At 44.8% G+C, this 26,265-nt stretch overlaps 1 protein-coding gene across 5 annotated transcripts in view; it reads right to left on the bottom strand.

Annotated features, from left to right (window-relative positions):
- Positions 1-243: 243 nt before the first annotated feature.
- Positions 244-26,265, bottom strand: part of celf4 (CUGBP, Elav-like family member 4) — a 91,473-nt gene continuing 65,451 nt past the window's right edge. Inside the window, exons 3-14 of one of the 5 annotated variants that reach the window (XM_062554166.1) lie at positions 24,292-24,340; positions 18,823-18,951; positions 18,495-18,580; positions 18,055-18,195; positions 16,879-17,017; positions 16,509-16,661; positions 15,535-15,630; positions 13,803-13,865; positions 12,160-12,237; positions 9,822-9,965; positions 6,809-7,010; positions 244-5,055 (exon numbers count right to left, since the gene is read on the bottom strand). In XM_062554166.1, the coding sequence (XP_062410150.1) occupies positions 6,883-7,010; positions 9,822-9,965; positions 12,160-12,237; positions 13,803-13,865; positions 15,535-15,630; positions 16,509-16,661; positions 16,879-17,017; positions 18,055-18,195; positions 18,495-18,580; positions 18,823-18,951; positions 24,292-24,340 (1,206 nt within the window). In that variant the 3' untranslated portion in view covers positions 244-5,055; positions 6,809-6,882. The remainder of the gene's footprint in view (positions 5,056-6,808; positions 7,011-9,821; positions 9,966-12,159; positions 12,238-13,802; positions 13,866-15,534; positions 15,631-16,508; positions 16,662-16,878; positions 17,018-18,054; positions 18,196-18,494; positions 18,581-18,822; positions 18,952-24,291; positions 24,341-26,265) is intronic. The other 4 variants (XM_062554170.1, XM_062554167.1, XM_062554168.1 and 1 more) reach the window with 4 other exon arrangements.

Genomic DNA, 26,265 nt, shown 5'->3' with positions numbered 1-26,265 from the left:
CTCCTGCCAGTGCCCAGTATTATTCTCAAAATGCTGCCTCACTCTTCCACGGACTGGTTCTTTCAAGGAGACAAAGCCCTCTAGTTGCCTTGATCTGGGCGGCTGTATTAAAGGGGATTTGGTCATATTGTTGTGAACATGGAAAGCTCAGTGGAGTTGGTAGAGCCCTCAGAGGAAAAAGTCATTGCATTGTGTAACTTAAAAAATGAACACAAATTAAAAGTACTCAGACAGAAATGAGAGTTGGGATTATTGTAGACTGTGCTTTATTATTGGGCTAAGCGGAGACGCATCATTCAGTAAAATTACAAAAAAAGAGTCCGAGGACCACAGAAATGCACTGATTGGAGAAACGGCAGGAGCAGCAAAGCGCTCTGACCAATCAAAGTCCTGTACCACTTGTGATGAACCAATCCCACGCCCAGCCTCACCGTGATTGATAGGCTGGCACACCACACACAACACTCTGCCCTCCTTCACTGTGCTGAGAAAAAAAGATTGTTTCTGTGTCATTTTAATTTATTTGCTCATCAATCTACATGTCTTTTATGTTTCATTCCTGCATATCAGACCAGTGGCTTGTTTGAAATCAGAAAGAAGATAAGCACAACAAATATGATGGAGCAAAATCTGCAATTTTTGAAAGTTGGATTGCAGGCTTAGTTCTATGATAGGATTGGAGCAATATGTGAGTGTGTGTGTGTGGGGAGAGGGGGGGAAAAGGTACAGCACATTTCTGATCTACACAGAGACGGTAGAACAGCAGAGTTGAGCAGAACATAGCAAAGACCAGCATTACGTGGGCATATGGAACGTCCCCCAGTGAAATGATGACCCTGCCTCTGACCAATGCCTGTTTCATAATATAAAACATCTTCAAAAATATATTTTCCAAAAAAATGGCTTCCTTGTCAAAGCACAAACTCATAAACTCGTTAAAAATGCAATCTGTAATAAATAACAAAATAAATAAAACATACTCCCACTCCTCCATACATCCATCCATACATACATACATACATACTAACTCACTCCAGGCAAAATAAATAAATTAACATGTGAAAACAATACAACCGTAGAAATTAAACAGAAATCAACAGAGCATGTAGGCATAACGGTTTCTCAATGCGTACGAAGAACGCATGTTAAGTTATTTCCATCTGATTGAACTGGGTGCTCTCTTCTCTCATCCTCTGCACTCTCTCCATCCACTCTCCTCTCCCCCCATTCACAAACCTGTGGCCTCAATGTTCCCCTGCGTTCATTTTAAAAGATTTCACTTTTTTTTTTTCGATAGCATTATCTTTTTTTTTTTCTAATTTGTCTTATTTCATTATTTAAAGTGATTCATTTTCATCCAGTCCTCATAGATAGAAGAAAAAAGTCCTATAAAATATGCAAACCTATGTACAGAAGAAAAGAGAGCCCCCCCCAAAAAGAAACATTTACAGTATATTCACCAGTTTATGTATATATTTATATATTTATATTTATAATAAATCCTCTTCTGATTTCTTGGTTGCCTGTTAACCATTATATTTCTCTGGACTGTTTATGCAAACAGCTGCAGCATTACTGATGGTGGTGGTCTGATAATAGAAAGAGAAAGCGAAAGAGAAATTGCGAGGCATGTTTTGAGTAGAGCATGTCTCATGATGTAGGCTACAGCCATGGCAAGGGCTGCATTTCCCGGCTGCTATATCACCAAAGACTATCCCATTCTGGAGAGTCCTTCAAATATGGCGGAGAAATGCTGCTCTCACTCTGAGGAAAATCAAGTATGCAAGTGGCGTGTCTTTCCTTTCCTCCCTTCAGTTACCCACAATTGGCTAAAATTGACATCATGGAAGCCATGTCCTGTATACCACATATATTCATCTTCCAAAAATGTGTTGACACAGGTAAATCTTTTAAATTTATTTCAACCCAATCACCCTTAACTGTGGCCTACTGTGGTAAGTTGTGTTATGTAACGGCTTGTGTCGTTATTTACAAGGTTAAAGTTGAGCATTTGGAGTGAAAAGGGGAGATTCAATATGATGCAGTCTAGTCTGAGCAACTCATGTGGGGTTTAAGAGTAAAGCCTGCATTTGAGAATGATACCAAAAATGTTTACATCATAAACAATACACTGGCTGTAACCCACCAAATGAGACATGCTTGCAAGAAGAACTTAAAGTATGATTTCAGCAGTGATACAAAGAGGCAGAATAAAACAGATTACTGTCAGAGACAGGATTGAAGGTTAAAAACCAAGGAAAGAAAAGAGACCTATCCTGTCGTGCTTGTGAGGTATGAATGATGTGTGTGAGACATTCTTGGAGGTGGTCTCTGCAATGTCACTCTGGCAGCGAAGTGTGAGTCCGGAAGTGCAGGACGAAAGCCAATGAGAGGGGGCTGATAAATGCAGGTGCTTAAAAACCTCTCGCCGTCCGGTTCTTTCACAATCTAGAGCGTCGTTTGCAGGACCTTCACACACCTCCCTTTTTCTTTGTAACGCGGAAGCAGTCAGCCATGCAACACCTGCAAACCTCTAGGGTCCACCGAAGCCATGCGGCAGGCAATACTCAGTGATCAGTGAAAGTCAGATTCGACTCCACGTGACCTTTACCCCCCCCACCCTATCAATACATCCTTCCTCCTGATTTCATGCTGTAGAACTTCCCATTGACCCAAGCACATAGCTTTCAAACTACCTCCTCATTCGGAGCTATGTGCTAATTTAGCTTCAAGATCAAGTCTGTTGATGAGCAGTTGGCTCCCTCTCTGGGCGGCCCCTGTGTAAAATACTGCTTGGGTGGAGTCTGTTGTAAATACCTTTTGTGACCGAAAAACGGAACTTAATGCCCTGTTCGTGTTCAGTGTCACCATAGAACTGTGCAATGGCTAAAAATAAAAAGGCTCAAGGCTTTGAGTGTCAGGCGAGAGAATATCCTACATAAGATGCTAGCTAACTATTAGGCTTAATCATTTATTTATTTTTTTGTCTTATTTTATTTTATTTTTAATTTTTTTATTTTTTTGCAGCTCTGTTTGGACTAGACCGTTGCCGTAGCGGGCTTGACATCAAGTTAACGGAGGCTGCTTGTGACGCTGACAAACACAGTGTTTGCATGTCACATTGTCAGGACAGTGTGGAACGGCCTACAATCTTTGCACACCCAGGAGAGACCCAAATGATTACTGTCACATCTGATTTCCAGCTTTTACAAGAGCACTGTTTGTGAGTTTGTGTGTGTGTGTGTGTGTGTTTGTATGTATACTGTATGCATTCAAAGTTTAGTTCCATGTGTGTGTGACACCCTGTGTGTACTGTATTTTTTTGTGTGTATGTGTTTATCGTGTGTACGTCAAGTCTACTTGGCAAAAGAGGCAGATATGCTTAGGATATTGTGTAAAGTCTTTTCTCTCGAAAGGAAAGAAGTCGAAAAAGGAGAAATATCCTGATTCTCGAGCCTGACTCTCTTCAAGTCTTCTAAATAGGAAGAGGCCTTTTTGCGTTTTTTTTTTCTTTGAAGAGTAGCATATACAGGTATATACATATATAGTAATAATATACACACTTGTCCCGTGTGCGTTGGCATATATGTTGTCGTCAGAGAGAGGAATGCCTGCTGAGTGGGAGCTGCCAGGTGTGTGACTCTTCCCAGGGTTAAGACCAAGCAGAGCAGTGCTTCAAACTCCAGCTAAAATCTACAAAAAAGTACAGCTCTACCTAATCGAATAGCCGTTTTTCTAGATATATACACACATATATAAAATATATGCATATAAATACATATATGGGTTTCAGGATTAATATCCATGTATCCATATATATAGATGAGTGTTATTGTACACGTCAGTATATATATGAATACATTTTTTTAGCTTGAATTTTTTCGCTATACATATATATCTATATGTACTGTAAATATAAAGGAGTTTGTATATTTCAAACCGTTTAGCGGTGGTTTCTTAACTACAAGGTTAGGATGTGCAGATATAAAAGGTAAGGCTGCGACAGCAACAACCCTCCCCATGCACCCCCACCTCCTGGTCAGGAGGAGGAACAAAAAAAAGAAAAATCAAGAAGAGAAAAAAATAAATACTTTTTCATTTTTGTAGCAGTAAGTTGTAAACTAGCGAAGTGAGTGACCCTCCACAGGATCATCTGAAATAGTTTTGCCAGTATTCAAAAGCATATCAGCAATATATATATATGTATGTTTTATACATATATTTATATAGAGTCTACTTATACATTTTTTTTTTCTTTAAATACAACTCTTTGAACTGATTGGCACAGCGAAAGAGATGCAGTGGTCCGACATATGTTACAGCTATGAGTCTTTTAGCAGTAAAAAGGCTTGGTCTTTTGGTCCCTAAACAACTAAGGAATGACGGGTAAGTCTCCCAGGGGGACTGTTGCTGTTGCTCTGGCAACCGTGGCCCCTGGAAACGGACAGGCACTCCAAGATAAAGATAGCCATCCCAAAAAAACGAAACAAAGTTTGTGTCCTGAATCGTCATCTCCTTCAAAATGTTCCCTCTTTCTCCAAAAAGTTTCTCATTTTTTGTCATTGTCTTCAAGTTCTTCTAAAATTGTTAAAAAGAGTTTTTTTTTTTCATTTTCTCCTCTCAAACCCCAAGAGTATGTCGTTTCCCCTTAAAAGTCTTTATCAGTTTTCTTGAAAGTTAATTTGTTTCTTCTTGCTCTTTTTGTTCTTCCTTTTTTCATTTCTTCAGTATTATATCTAGTTATTTTTTTCAACGTGGTACTTCCATGGTCCTATGAGATGGGTCTTCCCCAGGCAGATGGTGAGAGAGAGGGAAGGTCCTGGTGAGACCCAAAGCATCCTGGTTCTCGAGGGGTTGGTGAAAGGTCCGTGTGGCCCGGCTGTGGAGTCCACTCTGGGGGCTGGCTCTTCAACATCCGCAGTCAGCCCTCCGTCTCCACCTGAAGCTCAACTCCCCAGCAAAATCTGGTCCTTTTTTGTTAGTTTGTTTTTGTTTCTTTTGATGTCAACGACGTTTTTGTCATGTTGTCAACGTGTGGTCCAGCTCTACAAAAACCTGAAATTACAACCAGCAAATCAGTCAGCCCATCAGTCAAACATACCCAGGAGTCCTGGGATAGATTTAGGCACTTTGGTCTTTTTTTTTTTTAATTTAGCTAGTTTAAAATCTAACTCTTAAATGAGAAAGCAGTACCTTCATTCAATCAATTGGGCAGTTAGCCCCTCATTGCATCAATCACACATGGGAGTATATAGCTTTCTTAACCCCAAGAGCCTTGGGATAAACTCTGCCAATTTAACAATTAATTTTTGAAAAATGAAAAGCCATTTGTCTGCAATAACCAGTTAAGAGGGTTCAGCATTCAGAACATGTGTTCTCTTCACAGAAACCCCAATAATCCCTATGTGTACCCCTGCTCTGTTTTTTTTTGTGTGGTGTAGCCAAAGATCCTTCATTACTGACTCCGCTTTAACACTGTCTGGTGTAGCTTTCTTAAACCTTTCTTAACCCCCATCATTTTCATTTGTGAAAAATGTTAACATTTCTTACTCTTAGAGGAGCAAGTGCTACATTCATTCAACTATATCATATATAATAGGGAAAAAAATGAAAAGCTATTTGTCACAATAATCAATAATCCGTAGTGAAATTTCGCCTTTTAGAACATGTGTTCTTTTCTCAGAAACCCTAATAATCCCTACCTGCACTGCACCCCTGCTCTTTTTTTTTTTTGAGCGGTGGTATTGACATTTATTGAGTGTCATCATCAGTTGCAAAAACAGAAAAGGTGTCCCTTGGATGGCTCAGTGATGGTGCAACAGCGCGGTAACTTGGCCAAGTTAAGGGCATCAGCCAGGCGAAATAAATGGCTCGGCGCCGATCCTCCATCACGGAGATGGAGGACACGGAGCAGCGGGAGAGATATGAGACATACGCACGCCAGCGTGCAGATTCATGCTCCTCCACCTGCCCGTGTCTGGCTCACAGGGAAGACGCCATTCGCCGTGTTCTACTACCCCCCCCCCCCCCCCCCCCGCCCCCTCACCTTTGCTTTACCTTGTGCGATATCGCTAGAACTATTTGGATTGATTTAAGTGTTCCGTTCCTTCAAAGGAACTCACATAACAGTATGATGAACATCTAGATTCTATGTTCACAAAGTTGGCTGATGAAAAGCTAATATTGCATCTGTTTGACTTGATTTTGTGACCTCATTCTATATGGTTCTTAAGCGCTACTGAGATCTAATGGGACTAGGCAGCAAATTAATCTGACTTAGTGAAGTTAATTAAATAGGCAAATGAAAAGGTAAACTGCCTTGATGTGGTGCTATTCCACCAGCTACTCAAAGCCAGACACTGTCACTTCGGTTTCAGGCCAGTCTGAGAACAGCAGGTTGTAGGTGCCTGTCTTCTCTGCCTGCATGACTGAACTCATCAGAATATCGTAAACAGCTTTAATTGACAAAGACAAGAGACCCAAATCAGTAAAGAACTGAGCATAGGTCTAAATATGTATAAACTGATTAATGTAATAATGGCCATTGAAATCGCCTGGAGCGCTGAGTTTCAAGAACATGTCCTCAGTAGGTTAAAGCTAACCAGTAAACTAATCTACCTCACAATATTCTAATCCCAAAATGGTCTAACCCCTCCTAAGAAAAAAACCCTACTCATTTTCCAGGAATGATGAGTTTAGAGAGGTTACTCTGAGACACAAAAATAAACTAGTGGGCCCAAGAACTGAATTCCGAAACCCATGCTTAGCAGTGGACTCTGGGATCCAGAGGACCGAACTGGTGCTTTACCTGTTGTTCCCTGTGCACAGCGGTGGAATCCCACCCCCAGGGTGGAGGGGTGGTGAAAGGGGGGAGGGGGAGGGTTAATATGGGCGATTGGCGTCCTTCGGCCTCTTGAGCTGCACCTTCAGCCTCTTCATGCCAATCTGGAAGCCGTTCATGGACTGGATGGCAGCCTGGGCACTGCCCGGATTATCAAAACTCACAAAGCCTGTGTGAGGAATGAAGGGAATGGAGGTAGAGAGAGAAAGAGAGAGAGTGAGGAAGGGAGGGAGAGAGAGAAAGAAATGGAGACAGAGAAGGCAGGAGAGGTTAGCCAGGTAGAAGAATCAGGGGACCAACAAATGGTGGGTAAAGAGGAAATTGTGTAGAGGGTTAGTGAATGGAAAGAAGGGAAGAAGACAGTGAGAATGACAAAGTGAGAGAGTTGGATAGTCATGACACGAAAGGGAGGATGGGAAAGAGAGGGATGACGGAGAGAAAGAGAGAGAGAGAAGGGCAGCAGACACAAGTTACTTGGGATATCAAACCAAACACCAGTACACACATCCATTGAACAAAGCTATTGAACAAGCTGCAGTAGGCCTTGTGCAGTCAACAACAAGTGAGATATGCAACAGCAATGGCAGTACAATATCATACAACATCAGATTATTAACTCACAGCACAAATACTGAACATGCAAAACTACACCACCATTAACACAGCACACAGGGTCAACTAACAACACTTATAAACGTTACTGAACTGGGCCAATTTATCAAATAACACACATGTATTGTCTAAATCAGATTTACTAACAAGGCCCACCAATCTTTTAGCGAAATTGTATTGTGCATCTACAGTAAGTGGGAAAAAAGCATCAACTGGAAATAGCTTTGCATTACAGTACGTCTGGCAGATCTACAAATTTGTTAGTAAAAAAAAGCACTTTCCCTGCAAATAAAGTGAAGATTATGCATACAAAATAGGTCTAAGTACATCTGGAAATGTGGCATGTATGTATGGCATGTAACATGAGGTTAAGTTTTCTGAAATGTAGGGGGAAAAAAATACCCATCATCATCAGTAAAAATGATAAGCTAGCAGCAGAGGCTTTTGTCAGCGCTGTCTCGATTCTGTCATCTGATGCAAGAGGCATACAATCCAAGTTCATGGTCTGCCCTACTTTAGCACAACATCAAATAGCAAATGTGTACAGATATGCCATGTTCAATAACATAAACCCTAAATGTTATTGTAAAATAAATACAGTAAAATAAAAAAGTTTTTTTAAAAAACTTGTAATAACTTAGCATATATCTACTGCGGCATATGTACTGTAGACGTTAGCGGAGAGACTTTTATTAATATAGTATTTAACATAATGGGTTGTGAACTGTTGCGTATATATATACATTATACAACAGTGACTACCCACGTAGCATTGCATAGGCCTACAGCACAGCTGCAACTGAGGTTACGCAAACAAAGCAAATGAAAGGCACTCTGGACGTGCCGTCGACAAGAGGCCCATGGGAGTCCGTCCCTGTGCTGCTACTGCTACGCTCCGCTCTCAGACGCTATTTCCTGATTCGCTGCTTGCCGTCGTCTCGCCGCAGCCCCTGTGTGAAAACAGGGGGCTTGGACACAATTCCCTCACTTGCTGTGAAATTGCCTGGAATGAGACTTTTCTTTGGTGGCATCATATCTCATTTCATGCCTAATTAGGGTCCGTTAACGAAATCTGCGCGATGATTTCCTGCACCTGATCTCTTGGCTAATGGCTTTGTGCCGCTGCGGACGGCACGTCTAGAGGAGAAAAATACATGTTTGTTTTAAAGGGAGAGGCCTGAAAAGAAAGTGGATGAGCGGTGAAGAGGTGGAATGATCTGCACTGCCGGCACACTGTGAACTTTGCTTACATCACCAAGAAAGAGACAGAGAAAGAGAGAGATAGAGAGAGAGAGAGAGTGGAAAAAGGATAAAAAATCTTCTGATACCGCGTCTGTTCCTGTCACTACTAATACAGGCCTATTGTAATTCAGTGTAATAACTGTGAATATTGATATGCTTTTTGTACGTCCCCTGGTTCATCCATACTTCATTGAGGATCCTTGCTGGGTGCTTTTAAGGGGATGGCTGCCTCAAATATCAAATCGTCGTGACATTGGTGTCAAAGCTGTGCAGTAGCTTAGCATTAAAGAGGTACGGCAAAGGCAAGATTTGCAGCCTGCCACACAAATATGTAAATGCATTCATAAGACCCAGTATCTTTTTTTTTTCTCCAAATGTGCGCACACATTTAGGCCAATCAAACTGTGAATCCTGACATCTTTATCGGTGCCAACCGTAGTGACTAGTGGGCATGGGAATGACACTGAAATGCCCTCCTGTGCACCAGCTAACTGCACGGTACAAGGCTGCTGATGGAGCCTGATGCTGTGGAGACTATAATCACAAATCTGTCACTCAGAGGGACGCAGGCTGCCTGTCACTCATGTCTGTGATCTGCCCTGTCTTCACACTCTTTAGCTTGGCCCCCACAGCAATGCCTGCTTCAAAACGGTTCCCTCAAGACAAATGGTCTTTCTATAGAAAAGAGTTCATGTAGAACCTTTTTTTCAAGGGGCTGTGATGGTACGGTCCCCTTCTGGCCATTAGAGCTCTATAAAGGTTCCCTTCTGTAAAGGTCAGAGGGTTCTTAATTAAATGTGCAATACAAAGATAGGCCTCATTAAAGGGTTCACATCAGAACTCTAACTGTTTCTATGGTGGGGCCGAGCAAAGAGTCTGCTTAAAATAGCCCCTGTCGGTCCCTGAGTTGATAAAACAAATGTCCACCCTTGTCCGAACGGGCTGGCGCGAGACAAGAACAGACGAGGAGGTGAGTCGCACATCACGAGGAGGCCTGGCTGTGGTGAGGAAATGAGGTCAGTGGAGTCGTTAGTGAGAGAGCAGTGATGGGTCAAGGAAGTCAGGAAGGAAGCTGGGTTACAGTTCTTTGTTTGTTTGTTTTAAGTGGCTTAGCGTTTTTACCCACCAAAGCATTTACTTTGGTTTGTCGCGCGATCCACAAACACTTTGGAGGAGATGACATTACCGAAAGGCAGGAACATCTGCATGAGCTCCCCATCCCCAAACTCCTGAGGGAGGTGATAGATGAACAGGTTGCAGCCTTCTGGCCCTGCGGGGAAGAGAGGAGAGGATGGGGGGATGGGGGGATGGGAGGGAGGGAGAGAGAGAGAGAAAACACAAGAAAAAAAAGACAGAGAGACAGACAGACAGAGAGAGATAAGAAAGAGGGGGAAAGCTTTTAGAGTGGAGACTTTTTTTTTTACTAACACTGTACATTTGTGTGTACTGACAATCTTAAGCCAAATCTAAACCCCCAAGTATTACTAAAATAAATAAAGTCAAGAAAACAAAGGACTTCATTTACAGAAAGTACCTCCAAAAAGGGCCCAAGGTGCCCATACAGCAACATTTCTGGATGCAACTGATAGCAGCGCTCCCGGATACACACACACAGAGACATCTAATGAAATACAGTACTGACCAGCCGTAATGCATAGCCTCTATTGACTGTATGATGAACCGAGTGAAACTTCAATTGTGTTTCCCCCTCATTGCTTTAGTAGTTTGTAAACATCCCTCATGGTGCTGCTAGGCTTGTCTCCGCGCGCTGCCCTGCTGGCTAAAGGCATTAGCCCCATTTAAGCAGAGTGGCCACTGGAGGGAGTCAATGGGGAGGCTGTGCGACGCCACGCTAAGTGCTGACGACTGCTGAAGAAGCCCCTCAGAGGAAGCTTCTGCTAAAGCGCCCGTCCGCCTGACATGAGGTATTAAGACGACTGGGCAACACATTCAATTATGAACTCCCTGTTCATAATGCATTTAATATAAGCCTCTTAATAATACATTTAATGTTCCGACCCGCCTCGCAATACATTTCATGCATTAGGCGGTGGCGGACTGCGAAGAGGAAACTCAAACTGACTTTAATGACTGGCCTGAGAAAGGGAGGAAAAAAGTTTTGAAAGAGTACAGTTCCTACAGAGAACAAACAGTGATAAATTATTCTTTGGATTATGTTATCCGCACGAGTACCATTGGGAGCCAGGGAAATTAAATTGCAAGTAAGGGTAAACACTGTAATGCAAATAACTAAGCGTAAATATAATAATGTTCATTAAGAAATACCATAGTCATTGTTCAGCGATATATTCTCTCCTGTTACATAAGCACAATTTGACAGAAATGAGTATGATATAAAATTAATCTAAAGCCATAAATCATAACAACGAGGAAAATGAATAAATTACCTTTTGGAGGGTTAGAGGGTATATTCAATATGTAATATGAGTTTAAATCAAAGTGTCTCTTTGTGTTAGTGAGCATGTTTGCTTTTGATTGTGTCTGTGTGAGAGAGAGAGCGGAGTCTCAAGGAAGAAGATGAGTAAAAATGGAACCCAGAATGGGTCTTATTTTAAGTACAGTACTTGAGCATTAACGTGTCCCCGGGTTCTTTTAACGCTCTTAAGAAGAATGAATGTCTAGTGGACCAAAATGCATACAAAGCAGACTCCCTCGCAGTGTCCCTGAGATCCTCGAAATAAATCTGAGCAAACAAAAGTCTGTCAGAAATCTAGCCGTTTTCTTTAAATTAGCAAGGCCAGCTGTAGCGTCACATTAACTCCAAATGATTGCCCTCAGACGTACTTTACTTTAAGTAGCAGCAGAGGCTATATGCTTGGAATGAAGTAACCAAATTGTACTATATACTGTACCTCTGACACAAGCAGATGCGGCTGTGCTTTCCACTTAGAGTGGGTTATATATTATAATATATATAGTCCTGAGAGAAATACACTGCATTAAAAACCTTAACATTGATTAGGAAACTCATTAATTATCGACACTGAGCCTAAGGTCATTTAAAAATAAACCGCAGCCCTTGGATACGTGAGAGCATTACCCATCTAATTTTCATGCCCTGAAAGAGTGGACATGTGTGAAACTGACAACCTTGCACGGCTGTACACATGTCTAGAGACCTCACATACATCTCCTATATTGTTCTTTGTTCAATATTTACACTGAAGTTCCATAATGTATGTATGACACGCTGCTGGCCATGCTTTGTGAGCTCAAACAAAAGGTTGGTCATGCTGCCATGCATAAGTTATGTACTCCTAGTATAGAATGCAGCTACTTGTGGGAGTTTGTACTGTATGTGCTGTGGTGTAAGCCAATGTGTTACAAAGTGATGACTGTTTGCAATATGCTTCTGTATAAAATGACTGTGGTGTGTGTCTGTGTGTGTGTGTGTGTGTGTGTGTGTGTGTGTGTGTGTGTGTGTGTGTGTGTGTGTCTCTCACCTTCTCTCTGCTGTTGTGGGATTAGGGGAGGAGGCTGGGGAAAGGCCTGGCTGATCTGACCGTATGCTGGGTAGGCTGCTGAGACAAACACGCACAGAGGTCAGGTAACACACACACACACACACACACACACACACACACACACACACACACACACAGCAGATATATATGGTAACAAATGTTTCAGTCACACTCTAATACTAAAATAACTATAACCCAGGTATAAATCTTCAATAAAATAAATCAAACAAGCACTGCATTTGAATTTAATCTGTTGAATTTCAACAGGAAAGAATGTGCCTGACTTGTTCTACTCTACACCATCCATATTACCAGAGGGAGATTCTCAGAGACCAAACATTGCTTTCCTTCTGCATATAAACCGAGACGGTGTCCATGGTGAGCAGCCCTGCTCAGTCTACACAATAAGGGACAGATTTACTGACTGATGTTGTGTTTGCAGAACCTTTTACTCGAGGAAAAAAAAATCAATAGCATGGGCTGTAATTGCTCATGCTATTCATTTTGGATCAATACGTGGCCATCGTGTAGGATGCTCCAGAAAATACAGATTTAATCGCAATAGGCAACGCTAGCGCATTGTCAGTGCTTTTCGCCTCGCTACAGTAATCGTTTAGACGTAACATCACTATGGCAACTATTAACGCTCATGTAAAATGAAATATTTCACGCAAAATGGCCCAAATTGTAAAATGATTTTGTCTCTACTGTGGGGTGTACGTGTCTACAGATTTTTCAATGTTTGTGCGTGCGTGTGTGCTTGTATGTGTGCTTGTGTGTGTGTGTGTGTGTGTGTGTGTGTGTGTGTGTGTGTGTGTGTGTGTGTGTGTGTGTGTGTGTTTGTGTTTGTCTGAGAGAAAATGAGAAAGAGAGAGTGTGTTTGATATGTAAGCGTGGCCGTTGTGAGGTGCTCAGTTTAGCGTGGCTGCTGTGGCGTGTGAGTGAGCTGCCCTCAGACCCCCGCACTGAGACCTGCGCTGAGACCTGCCGCTGATCACACACAGTGGCGCCCCTCGGCCTGACAACCACACGGCAACACTCTCTTCTACACACTGCACCATTCTCTCTCTCTCTGTCTGTCTGTGTTTCTCTCTAGCTCTGTCTGTCTGTCTGTCTGTCTCTCTCTCTCTCTGACCCTCTATTTCTCTTCCTCTCTCAGTATGTCTCTCTCTCTGTCGGTCTGTGTCTCTCTCTCTCTGCCTCTTTCTATCCCTCTTTTTCTCTTCCTCTCAGTATGTCTGTATGTCTCTCTCTCTTTCTCTCTCTCTGTGCCTCTGTCTCTCTCTCTGTGTGTGTGTGCATGACTTCCTTTTTCTGACTTTCTCTCTGAGTTTCTCTCCCTCCATGCATCAGTCTCTCTTTCATCAACTTTTTCTCTGACTTCATCTCTCTCTCTTGCTCTCCATTGCTTTTTAAATTCTCTCTGCATTTCCGTGATGGTGCCTCTCTCTCTCTCTCTCTCTCTGTCTCCCTCTCTTTCAACCATTCTCCGTCTCTCTTGACTCTCTCTAAACGCTAAATCATTCATTCTTTTCCTTTCAATCTGTCTCATAAAACCGACAAGACACACACACACACACACACACACACACACACACACACACACACAGTGAGGAACAGACCTGCATACTGCTGAACTCCGGCATAAGCCTGCTGAAGGGGATCAGCTGCAGTTGGACTCTGAGCTGCAGAGAGAAAGAGAAAGAGAGAGAGGTGGAGTGGGAAAAGAGAGAAAGAGTGAAGAGAGAGAGAGAAGGAGATAGTGACCAGGAAGAGAGAGTGAGAGTGACAGGAATAGATAGAGGGAGAGAGAAAGGTGGAAGAGAAAAAGATGAGGAAGAAGACAAACAGGCGAGAACACAGGGTGTGTTTGCTTTGACATCACGGACCAGCTACAACCTAATATCTGACTCTCCCTCCACCTCACACTCTCTGCTCCCTCTCTCCGCCTCTCCCTCCCTCCACCCCCACTTTACCTTCTCCCTCTTTCTCTCTTTTCATCCATCCTCCCTCGCTCCAGCTTCCCCAAACAATTAAGACCTCTGGCACAGCTGAGCTCTTCTTGCCAAAAGTTGCCTTAGTGCGGCTACAAACTTCCAGAGGTACTGAGTGAGTGCAGCGCAGAACAATATAGCACTGGCCCCCACTCATGGCCCATCAATCACTACTCAGCCTACACACACACACACACACACACACACACACACACACTCACATACACACACACACACACACACACACACACACACGCACGCACAGAGAGATAGAGTATGCCTTACAAAGACATAAGTCTTAGTTTCAGGCTCATTTAAGAGGCTTGTAACCCCCCCACCCCCACCCCACACGCACACTCACACACACATACACATACACATACCCATACACACACACACACGCACTCAACTGCACACCTTACTGAGACATCAGCCACTGTGCCAGACTTTCAGGCTCATTTAAGAGGCTTGTAACTTGATTCATTTTGCATTCACTCGCATTCATTTTTTATAAGGATTTAAGTATCTGGAAATTGGCACATCTGTTGGAGAAACTTTTTGACAACTATTTGCAAACCCTTTCACAGACTCTGGTACAACACACACACACACACACACACACACACACACACACACACACACACACACACACACACACACACACACACACATCACATCAACACCACTATGCAGCATTTTCAGAGAAGTTAAAGTAAGATAAACAGTTTCATCTTCAAACATGAAATGGGACATGGGACCTCTGCCAACTGGATTGCCCTGCTGTATCATTTAAGCTGCGTGCATCTAAGCTGGTAAGATCACAACAACTTCTCTACTTAGACCACAGACAGAGACCATCAAGAGCGCTCAAAAATAGATGGATTGATTATTTATGCCGTCTTGACTGTAACACTGTTGGAATGTTTTGATTTTGGTTCACCTTCCTAGAACTTAACTCCCGATCTACGCTAGAAAGCTTAACAGCATGCACATAAGGAAAGACCATGTTTAACAACAAAGTGTTACACAGACACACACACACACACACACACACACACACACACACACACACACACACAAACACAAACGTACACTTAGAAGTTTTACTCCATTTGGCAATATGCATGCACTTACTGAGACACACACACAAACACACACAACGACACATACAGGTGTCTCACTGATACAGAATTACAACACTGAAGGTCGCACTAACAGCCAGACAAGGGGAAGTAAAGGGGTGTTGGGTGAGGGTGAGGGTGGGGTTGGGTGTGTATTGGACATCAGGCACAGAATAGAGGGAAAGGGGGTGGGGGGGCTGGGGGTTTAAGGGGGTGGGGGGTTGGGGGGTGTCTGATACCTTCAGAGAGGGGGGACAGGAAACAGCTGCCCTGCACCCCAAAACAGCTGCGGGGAGCCTTCTCCGAGTCCTCCCTAAACACCACCTCCTGCAAGACTGGGAGACAATCAGAAGAACACTCAGACACTCAGAGCTGGACTCTGCCTGTCAGGTGGCACAACAACAGGCACTGGCCGGCCGGCCGGCTTGGCTTGGCTTGGCTGGACGCTCTGAGGCGCGCGAGCGCGGGCGCGGGTGCGGAGGGCACAGCGTTGGCATACAGATGGGCCGGCCGCAGGGTTGCCCCGGAACACAAAGCCTTCCTCCTGCTTCGCTACGCTCAAGCACACAGTGCTCACACAGACATCTTCAAAGGGCCTCGGCTATGTTCAAGGTTTCTGTGTCAAGTCCGAAGAGATCGCTCGCTCGCTCGCTCAAAAAAAACACACACTTCCACATACGCACACATTCACACAACACACACACACACACACACACACACACACACACACACACACAATAGAGTGCTGCTTTGTTGTGTAACCTTGATCATAGTGCAGTGGAGTGTAATTCTGCGAGCATGATTAATACGATTTGTGACTGTGTGTGTGTGTGTGTGTGTGTTTCCTGAATAAGCTTGTGTGACTAAAATGATGTGAGCAGTGCAATTTAACAAGTAAGGCGTGTGTGAGTACTGTTGTTAAATGAGGCAGGCTATTATTACTGAATAAGCTGAGCACATGTGTGGATGTCAGTGCGCATTGTTTCAGGGTAAATGTACGTAGGTTTGTGCAACATGTGTCACATTGTAGCATCCTTAAAATTCATTATTTCGCTCCATTGCTTACCTGAGGAGTTAAAATGACTGATCACAGCACTGTATGTGTGTGTGTGTGTGTGTGTGTGTGTGTGTGTGTGTGTGTGTGTGTGTGTGTGTGTGTGTGAGTGTGTGTGTGTGTGTGTGTGTGTGAAAGCGAGCGTGATTCAGCACTTACCCGGGTAGGGGTGTATGCCGTTGGTGAAGACGGCCTCGGCAGGGGGCTGGCCGTTGGCCTGCGGCGGGGGGAGGCCGGTGAAGCCGTTCACGCTGATGGGGGAGGAGATGCTGGTCACCGTGGGAGCTGTGATACCTGGAGGAGTACTGCCACCTGAGGAGGAAGAGGAGGAGGAAGAGGAGGAAGAGGAGGAAGATGATGAGGAGGAGGAGGTGCAACAGGTGAGCAACAGTATGTGCTTTTTGGAAAAAAAAGGATTTTCCCATATCAGTATATACTGTATTTTTGATAATGACTAAGATACACACACACTCTCTATCTCTCTATGTGTGTGTGTGTGTGTGTGTGTGTGTGTGTGTGTGTGTGTTACCTGACGTGGGGGTCATAGGGGCTCCCGGCAGGCCATTGATGGTGGCCATGTGCTGCATCTGAGCGGCAGCGAACGCAGCCATGGGGCTCAGGTAGCCGCCCTGCCCTACCGACGCCATCAGAGCAGCCTGCTGCTGCACCTGACAGAGGGACACAGAGATAGAGAGAGAGAGAGAGAGGGAGGGAGGGAGAGAGAGAGGGAGGGAGGAAGAGGGTTAGACGGATACATATAAAAATTACTCATCTCTGAGTTCTTTGTCAATTGAATTCATAGTATCTGTCAGTTAGAAACATTCTGAGGAACGAGAACGAAAACAAAAACTGCACTACATTCATTTGGGCTGACAAGAGAGGGAAACGCACACACACACACACACACACACACACACAGAGAGAGAGAGAGACAAGAGCAAACGGGGCCAGCGTGCGTTCCCATTCTCAGCACTGCACTTTTAGACTTGACGCGTTTGACACTTTTCATAAAATAATCATAAAGCGCCTCCTCAGCCGGACGGCGTTGAGTGAGCGGGGGCCAGTAAAGTGTCTGTGGTGAAGCGGCGCGGCGCGGCGCCGAGCCTTTATAGGACTGCTTTGTGGCTGATGTTTGGAGCTCCGCGCCGTTAACGGAGAGCCCACGCTGCCGAGCGGCCGGCCGTTGACCGGGCGGCACGATGTTGACAGGACAGTCTGGCGTTCCCCCCCGCGGGGGATAGACGAAAGCGAGGAAGAACACCACTCCGTGCTTCCCCCCCTTGAGGGAGTTTCATATCATAGCCTGCTCGTGCGACTGTGATATTCTATACGGCACTGCCGCAGATGGTGGCGGGACATACGCAGGGGCTTCATAAAACATTTACAACATATAGACGCCATCGAGTGCAATAGCACATGTGCCTGGTGTGACGCGCAATTAAGCCCCGTAACAGACGCATTAGTTCATCAGTGCAGAAGAGTGCGGGTCGGGAGAGGGTGTAGCTGGTTGCATAAGGCTTTTTTTTCTGTCCTTGGGGCTGCTGCACTGTAGCACACTGTTGATGAGGTTGTCCTTATAAATGACTGCAGAGGGAGGGAGAGGCGAGAAGAGAGAGAGGACAAGAGAAGGAGGGAGTGAGGGAGGGAGGGAGGGAGAGAGAGAGGGAGGGAGAGAGGTGTGGGGAGAGAGCGAGAGAGGTCTTGCCTGTGCGTAGGCTCCGTAGGCGCCGAACTGCAGGGCCATGGGGTTAAAGATGCCCATCTGACCGGCCATCTGCTGCATGCGCCGGATGGTGCGCTCCTTATCAGTGTCGGCAAACTTCACCACCAGACTGGAGGAGGCACCCTGATACACACACACACACACACACACACACACACACACGTGCGCCCACACACACAAAGCCACACATACACACACACACACACACACACGCTCACGCACACACATATCCACACGCACAAACGCCCACACACACACACACATGCACAAACACACACACACAGAAAACAATACATCCATTAGGCAAGTTACAAGATCCATATATAGACAAAAACAGAATAATAATCTTTGATATGTCACTGTCATGTACTATGTGTGAATGTGTAAAGTGTGTATGCTGCCATATAAAGAAGTCCACATACACTTACAGGCATGGTCTGGCTCCCGTGTAGAGCAGCAATCGCCGCCTGAGCCTCAGCATGAGACGAATACTTCACAAATGCACAACCTAGGAGAGAGAGAGAAAGAGAGAGAAGGAGGAAGGAGTGAAAAGAAAATATAAAAGAGAGGGCACAAGATATTGAGAGAGTTTTATGAAAACCTTCTGAATGAATCCTACTTTTTTCTACCGTCAATTCTTCACACAGCCTGTCTTCCTATAGTCAACATCATTTCCAAAATGCTAACAGCTCACTCATAGCCACACAACAAGCCTCTTGATTTCCACCACGGAACCACACAAAGCCTCACCTTTGCTGTTTCCATCAGGGCCCCTAAGAATGGTGCACTCCTCGATGCTGCCGAAGGACTCAAAGAGGCGTCGCACGTCATCCTCACACTGCTGCTTGTTCAGCATCCCCACAAACAGTTTTCTGTCTTCTGAAAGCACACACACACAGCTCAGGACTTCAGCATTTCCTCTGACTGCACTATAGTCTAGATCTGTACATCACGCTTAGAGGGAGGAACGCTGATAGCGTAGGCGTTTGTTTGGGTTCTTGTGATACGATGTGTGTTAGGATTATTGGGTAGTGAGAGGAAAACACACACACACACACACACACACACACACACACACACACACACACACACACACAATGACATCTCTTTGTGATGGGCTGATGGATGATACAATTCTAAGCCTTGCACACAGAAAATGGAAGGAAGTAATGAACCTTGAGATGATCACAAAATGGTTCAAATCAGGAGCTCATGCAACAACACATGCAATTGGTAGCTATAGGTGCATCATAAAGATTCTACACGAGTGCTTGAAGACAGGTATGCAGTTAACACATAAACACTGTCTGCAAAAATTACAACAATTTTTCCTGGAGACGTTTACTTTTCCAAGGACTGACTGTGAAGTTGAGGAATCCAGATTTAATTCAAATTTTGATGCTAACCTAGCCTGATACTTACTGTACTTTAAACTCTCCGTTAACCGAACATCTATTTCAGATGCTGTGTAAATGTTTATGACAGTTCTTGCGAGTAGCTGTCAAATGTTACTTAAACACTGACAGAGGTACTTCAATATAATTACATCTGTATAAAAATGAATGTGAGTGAATGAAAAATGAATTAAGTTACAAGCCTCTTTAATGCGCCTAGAAGCCTGGCACAGTGGTTGATGTCTCTGAAGGTGTGCACTTAAGTGTGTGTGTGTGTGTGTGTGAGAGAGAGAGAAAGAGCAAGAGAGAGAAAGAATGAGAGAGAGAAGATGTATGTGTGTGTGTGTGTGTGTGTGAGAGAGAGAGTGTGTGTGTAAGTGTAACTCCAAATGTGTGCCCCTGATTAGAGACATTGCCTTACGGCCATCGGAGTGCCTTTTAGCTCGTTAGCTCTTTGTGTGCCAATGACGGCTCTAAGATTGAGACATTGTTATTTTTGCCCATCGAGATGCAGGGAACAAAAGGTGCATTGTGTCTGGCCTTTATTAAAGCATTATAGCTGAGTCAACGCCAAGACACTTCAATAACAACAGCTGGGAGACCGAAACACACTGAGTGTACAGGACCTGTATGTGTGTGTGTGTGTGTGTGTGTGTGTGTGTGTGTGTGTGTGTGTGTGTGTGTCTTTCAGTATGCAAAATAGAGTGGAATAGAATACTAAATAGAATTAGCAGAGGGAAGTGAAAGCAATTCATCAGTATACAAGTCAACATTTAGAGAGAGAGAGAGAGTGTGTGTGTGTGTGTGTTAGGGATGGCGAAAACTACTAATTTTCTTGACCGACCACCGAGCCTCATTAGCCGGTTGAAAGCGGTTAACCGATTCGTTTAAAATATTCTACGCTATTTAAAATAACAGCCACGCAGTTTTGCAACTCTGTCGCATCTCTCTGTCCCCCGCTCACACACACAGCCCCGGCGGCGGCGCCGCACTTTCACTCACGTCACTGTTTTTAAAATCCCCTAGAGCGAGAAACATGAGTCCCGCAAACCAAGGAGCTTGTAAATAAGTGGAGGACAAATGGCTCCTTCGTTTCGAAATGGTTTGGGTACAAGGTGATCGCGTTGCAAATAAAGGCGTTTGTCTAGCGTTAGAAGCTCATTTGAAACTGAAATTGCCGCGGCTCACTTAAGAAAATGACAGCTCCGAGGAGACGCCGCTATAGTTTGAGGAAGTAGGCCTACTAACAATAATAAAGAAAGATGATCATCATTACCTTATCTGTTACCATTGCTGACCCTTCCTGACCCTTCCTGAAATGTAGATGTCCAAATCTAAGCCCATCTTATGCGGAAAGTTGCTGCAACACGATAAAAAACAATGGATAAAACGGGCACCTCCAGATTGCAAAAGACGCACCGGCCAAGGCATGCGTGCGAATGTTTTTATTGGTTTATTAAGTAGCCTACAAGCAGGCGAGTTATTACAAATTGAGTGTGAGGGATAATTTGTTAACTTCACGCAAAAAAGACCTTGGAATGAGATGGCTAGCTGTAGTGGCGTTTAGTCCACTGTCTACAATAATAGCCTAATTTAGAGATCGTTTTTTTTTTTTTTTAACCGATAGCGACAACTTTGATCGGCTAACGTGGATACGGTCAACCATCGGTCAAACAGTCACCGGTTAACATCCCTAGTGTGTGTGTGTGTAATAAGGAATGATGGCCGTCATAAAAGGAAGTCTGTATATTACTTCAGTCAGTCCTGAAAAAATAAAAATGTCTGTTCTTCTTACTGGCATTTGAAAATAGAAGGGGCTCAAATGTGGACTGAGGTAATCGTGGATAGTGAGCATGTGTGTGTGTGTGTGTGTGTGTGTGTGTGTGTGTGTGCGTGTGTGTGCGCGTGTGTGTGTGTGTGCATGCGTGTGTGCTTGTGTGTGTGTGTGTGTGTACAGTATGTGTGTGCTTGTAGGAGAGCATTAGTGGACAGCAGGAACCAGTGTATCTGGTGTGTGTGTGAGTGTGTATACATGTGTGTGAGTGTGTATCTGGTGTGTGTGTGAGTGTGTATACATGTGTGTGAGTGTGTGTTCAGGGGTCTCTCCTGCTGCTATCCGACAGGGTGTCCTTGCCAAGTCGACAAGACTAATCTCCTCTTTGGCCTCGCATAAGGGGAGCGTTTACAACCGCACACACACACACGCACGCACACACACACACACACACACACACACAAAATCACACATGTGCACATATACAAACACACACATACAGCAGTGTAAACATACCTGCACAAACATACAAATGGCAACATGGGCCTACAATATATTCACACAGGCAGACAGATGCTAGCATACAGTCATTCGCACAGCTCATGTTTTTTTATGTTTTATGTGAATGAGGTATATGAGGTATATGGACCCTGTTCCTGTCTTTCATAGCCTGGACACAGCTAGATTTTCTAGTTCAAAGACCACGAGTGAGAAATATTTTTTGTATATTTTTTGTATATTTTTTATGGCTGCATGACTCTATGTGCATGTAAATGTCCATTAGTTGTGTGTGTGTGTATGTGTGTGTGTGTGTGTATGTGTGTGTGTAAGCTGTGTGCTTTAGACAGCTGTGTGTCTTCTCCCTGATTGCTGTGAGATTGGAGGCCACTCTGCTTTGCCTTGACAGCCTAACAACTCCTCTCCTGGGGGACACAAGTGTCTGTGTGTGTGTGTGTATGTGTGTGTCTATGTGTGTGTGTGTGTGTGTGTGTGTGTGTGTGTGTGTGTGTGTTTCTGTAAGGACATCTCTTTTTCTTCATCTCACTGAGATTGCAATGCCCTCTCTTTCACCATCGCTCCCTCTCTCTTCTCTCACTCCATATTTGTCCTTCTTTTCACTCCTACGCTCTCTCTCTCTCTCTCTCTCTCTCCCTTTCTCCCATTCAGCCCCAAACCTAATGCCCAGTCTGACACCATGAAAAGGATGCATGTGTTTGGTCAAAAAGGATGATCTCAGAAACAGTGAATGCATCCAGGCTAATTTCCACAAACTCCAAGGTCACAACGTGAATTACAGTGACTTATACTGTTGCTAGTACGTTTTCATTTCAGGAATGAAAACCGATATCAAAATAAATGCCCTCAAATGGTCTATTGACGGACATAGCAATGAATTTCTTGCATGTTTGCCATTGCAATCAGATCTCAGGTACCTGGACATCTAGCAAGGCAGTATAAACGGTAACGGTTATGCTGATGACTTGATCCTGTCCTCATACTGCATTAGTCTGGTTTTCCACACAGACACACAGGCAACAGAAGCCAACGGAGATACCGTCAATCCCTTAGGTGGAACTTCATCATGTCTCTACGTGATAAAACATACTGGCCAAAGCTGCCCTTCTGAGATAACGTCAACCATATCCAGAAACGATGACCTGCAAAACAGCCGTTGAAATAGTGCATTCTGGGATTTGCGGTCTGATTGGGTCTCGCCAACAGGCACTGTGCGCCCTTATCTGCAGGAACTGCTGCATCATCTCGTATCATTCTGCCTGTCAGTCCTAAAGCTGACTGATAGAAGAGACTGCACGGGTTACAGGGGTGCTGCCGCTCCACAGCTATGTGTAGGCAATTGATCTGTCAGACACGGAGCGAGGGAGAAGGCTTTAATTAGAGAGAGAGAGAGAGAGAGAGAGAGAGAGAGAGAGAGAGAGAGGGGTGGGTGGGTGGATGAGAGAAAGAGGAGGGGGAGAGGAGATGGGCACATCTCAGCTCTCACTGTGAGTCTCTTTCCCTCTGCGGTTCCATCAATCCCCGTTAGGGAATGCCAAAGCTACCGGGAGGAAAAAGGACAAAGTAATTCTCCCAACAACTTTCCTGTCCTCTCATCGCCTCTCCTCTCTTCTCCTCTTTTCTCGCTACCCCCTCCCCCTCTTCTGCTCTCCCTCGTCCTCTCCTCACCTCACTGCACCTCTGCTTTCTTCTTCTCTCTTCTCACCCCCCACTTTCTGTCCTCTTTTCAGATTTCTGCCATTTGGCCTTTCCTCTTTTGTTTTCCTCTCCTCTTTTTCTCATCTCTCCTTCTTGTGCCTCATCTCTTCACTCATCCCTTCTGCTTACTCCTTTTTTTCTCATCTTTCTTGTGCATTTTTCTCCCTTTGTTTCCTCTCCTCTGTCATTTCCTCTCTTCCTTTGTTCCTCTCTTCCTTCATTTCCTCAACACCACTCCTTTTTTTGAGACATGTGCAAGATTATGTTTTAAGAGTCTGAACACACGCACACACACCCACACCCACACACACACACACACAGACAGACACATACATACGCAGACTCAGACACACACACACACACACACACACACACACACACACACGCACGTACGCACACACACACACAGAGTCAGGGAGAGGCCAGGGTTTATGTAATGCTGCCGAGGCATAGCCGTGTCTCCACTGGGCTCTGCTGTCAAGCACCATCACGAGGCGGCGTTAAATATGACACACAGGTCTGCGAGGCGCTGACAAACACACACACAAGGGTAATGGTGACGGAGATGCAGAGTGACAGCGTGTGTGTGTGTGTGAGTGTGTGTGTGCATGTGTGTGGGTGTGACGTTAAGGCTAGTTTAAATTGAGATTGTACTCAACATGTGGCCCATGTGATTTCTGGCCATGTGTGTGTGACTGGCCGTTAGCATGCACTTCTGCTTCTGTGTGTGTGCATGTAGGTAAACACATGTCTAAATGAATTTGTGTATGAATTCGTCTCTCTCTGTGTGTGTCTGTGTGTGTGTGTGTGTGTGTGTGTGTGTGTGTGTGAAAGTACCTCCTCTGCTCTCGCTGTCTGCTGGCTTCACTTGGATTGGCCTGTTCATCTGTAGGAGAGAGAGAGAGAGAGAGAGAGGGAGAGAGAGAAAGGGAGGGAAGAGAGAAAAGATAACGGTTAGCATTTCCTGGGCATTAGAATACATGCAGGTTTTGCTGTTTGACGGAGGATGAGTGGACCTCTCTGAAGAGGCATGGCTATTGGTCAGTAAATATTCAGCTCCCCGTAATCATTTTACTGATCATCTGCATGTATGATTGCTTCCATCAGTGTGTAAAATTGAAAATGCAGTAATAGATTGAAAACGAAAGTGTGTGGGTGTAAGCTTGTGTGTCTCTCTGTGTGTGTGTGTGTGTGTGTGTGTATATGCGTTTGTGTCTGTGTCTGTGTCTGTGTGTGTGTGACGAATAGGCATTTATACAGGAGATTAGATTGTGTGTGTGTCAGAGTCCGTGTATGTGTGTGACTGTGTACATGAATATGTGTCTGTGTGTGCGTGTGTGTGTGTGTGTGTGTGTGAGAGAGTGTGTGTGTGAGCGCTCAGGTAATCTGCAATCTCAGTCCGGCGCCCCGTGAAACCTTCACGCCTTATCAAAGCGCTGTGGCGCGCCGTGCCGGGCGGCTGTCAGTGTGGGCAGGTGTCGAGCCCCACGCCGGCTCAATAATACATGCAAGCAGCCCAGCGGCCGGCGCCAATCAATGTTTAATAACGCCACTCGCCACTCTGCCAACCCACAGCGCCCAGAGAGAGAGCGAGGGGGAGAGAGAGAGAGAGAGAGAGAGAGAGGGAGGGAGGGAGAGGGAGCAGAGACAAAGAGAAGAGCGGGAAGGAGGGAGGGAGGGAGGGAGGAAGGAAGAGACAGAGTGAGAGAAAGACAGAGTAGAAGATGAGGAGATGAAAGAAAATGAGTTAAAGTAAGAGTATAAGGGTACGAGAGAACTAGAGAGGTGAGATGCATCTGGTGTTGGAAGACTGAAGAGTGTGTGTGCAGATTTAGGTGGTGTGTGTGTGTGTGTGTAGATTTACAGGTGGTGTGAGTGTGTGTGTGTGTGTAGATTTAAGTGATGTGTGTGGGTGTGTGTGAGTAGATTTAGGTGATGCGTGTGTGCGCGTGTAGATTTAGGTGTGTGTGAAAGAGGGACTCTTTGTGCAGCCAGTACATTGAGAATACAGAGACTGTGACTGCAGCTTTGGAATGGTATGGATGTGTGCATTCATGTGAATGTTTTTAGGTTTGACTAGATTGTGTGTATTTGTCTTTGGGTGTGTGTCTCTGAGTGTGTGTTTGTGTGTGTGTGTGTGTGTGTGTGTGTGTGTGTGTGTTCATGCAGGGAGGGAGGTGTTATCCTTCAAGCTTTCAGACAGGCCTGTCACAGGAGCTTTTATTAGACGTAGTCGTGACTCACTCCTGACAGGGTCTCTGTCTGCACTAACCTCTCAGCCCTGCTACCTGAACACCTGGGCCCGGTGTGAGTGTGTGTGTGTGTGTGTGTGTGTGTGTGTGCACTTGAGAAAGAGACAGTGAAGGAGACAAACTGTGAGAAGTCTGTGTGTGTGTGTGTGTGTGTGTGTGTGTGTGTGTGTGTGTGTGAAAATGTGTGTGGCTTAGAGACACAAAGATAGATTTTTATGGTGTGCTTCAGATACGTACGGCATGTAATTGTATGTCTGTGTCTCTATGGGGCGAATCTGTCAGTGGGAGTTTTGTGTGTCTGTTGTCTGGTCTCAGATCAGTAAAGTGTTTGGAGGTGTCGCTGTCTTAAGTGTATTATTTCCCCCCGACAAGACCACTGACAGAGGGAGAGATACTGGAGCCAGTGAAGGGGAGAGACAGGTGGGGCAGACAGTAAGAGATGGACAGAGAGAAAGAGAGAGAGAGAGAAAGAGAGAGAGAAAGGGATAAAGGATTAGTTGAGGACACGGAGGAGTGGGGTAGCACAAGGTCTCACTGTCTTCGTCTCACTGTCATTCTC

This window comes from Sardina pilchardus, chromosome 14 (assembly GCF_963854185.1).
Source record: "Sardina pilchardus chromosome 14, fSarPil1.1, whole genome shotgun sequence".
Classification (NCBI taxonomy): Eukaryota; Metazoa; Chordata; class Actinopteri; order Clupeiformes; family Clupeidae; genus Sardina; species Sardina pilchardus.
Note: the sequence above shows the minus strand (reverse complement) of the source record. Positions and strands in the feature narration are given on the sequence as shown.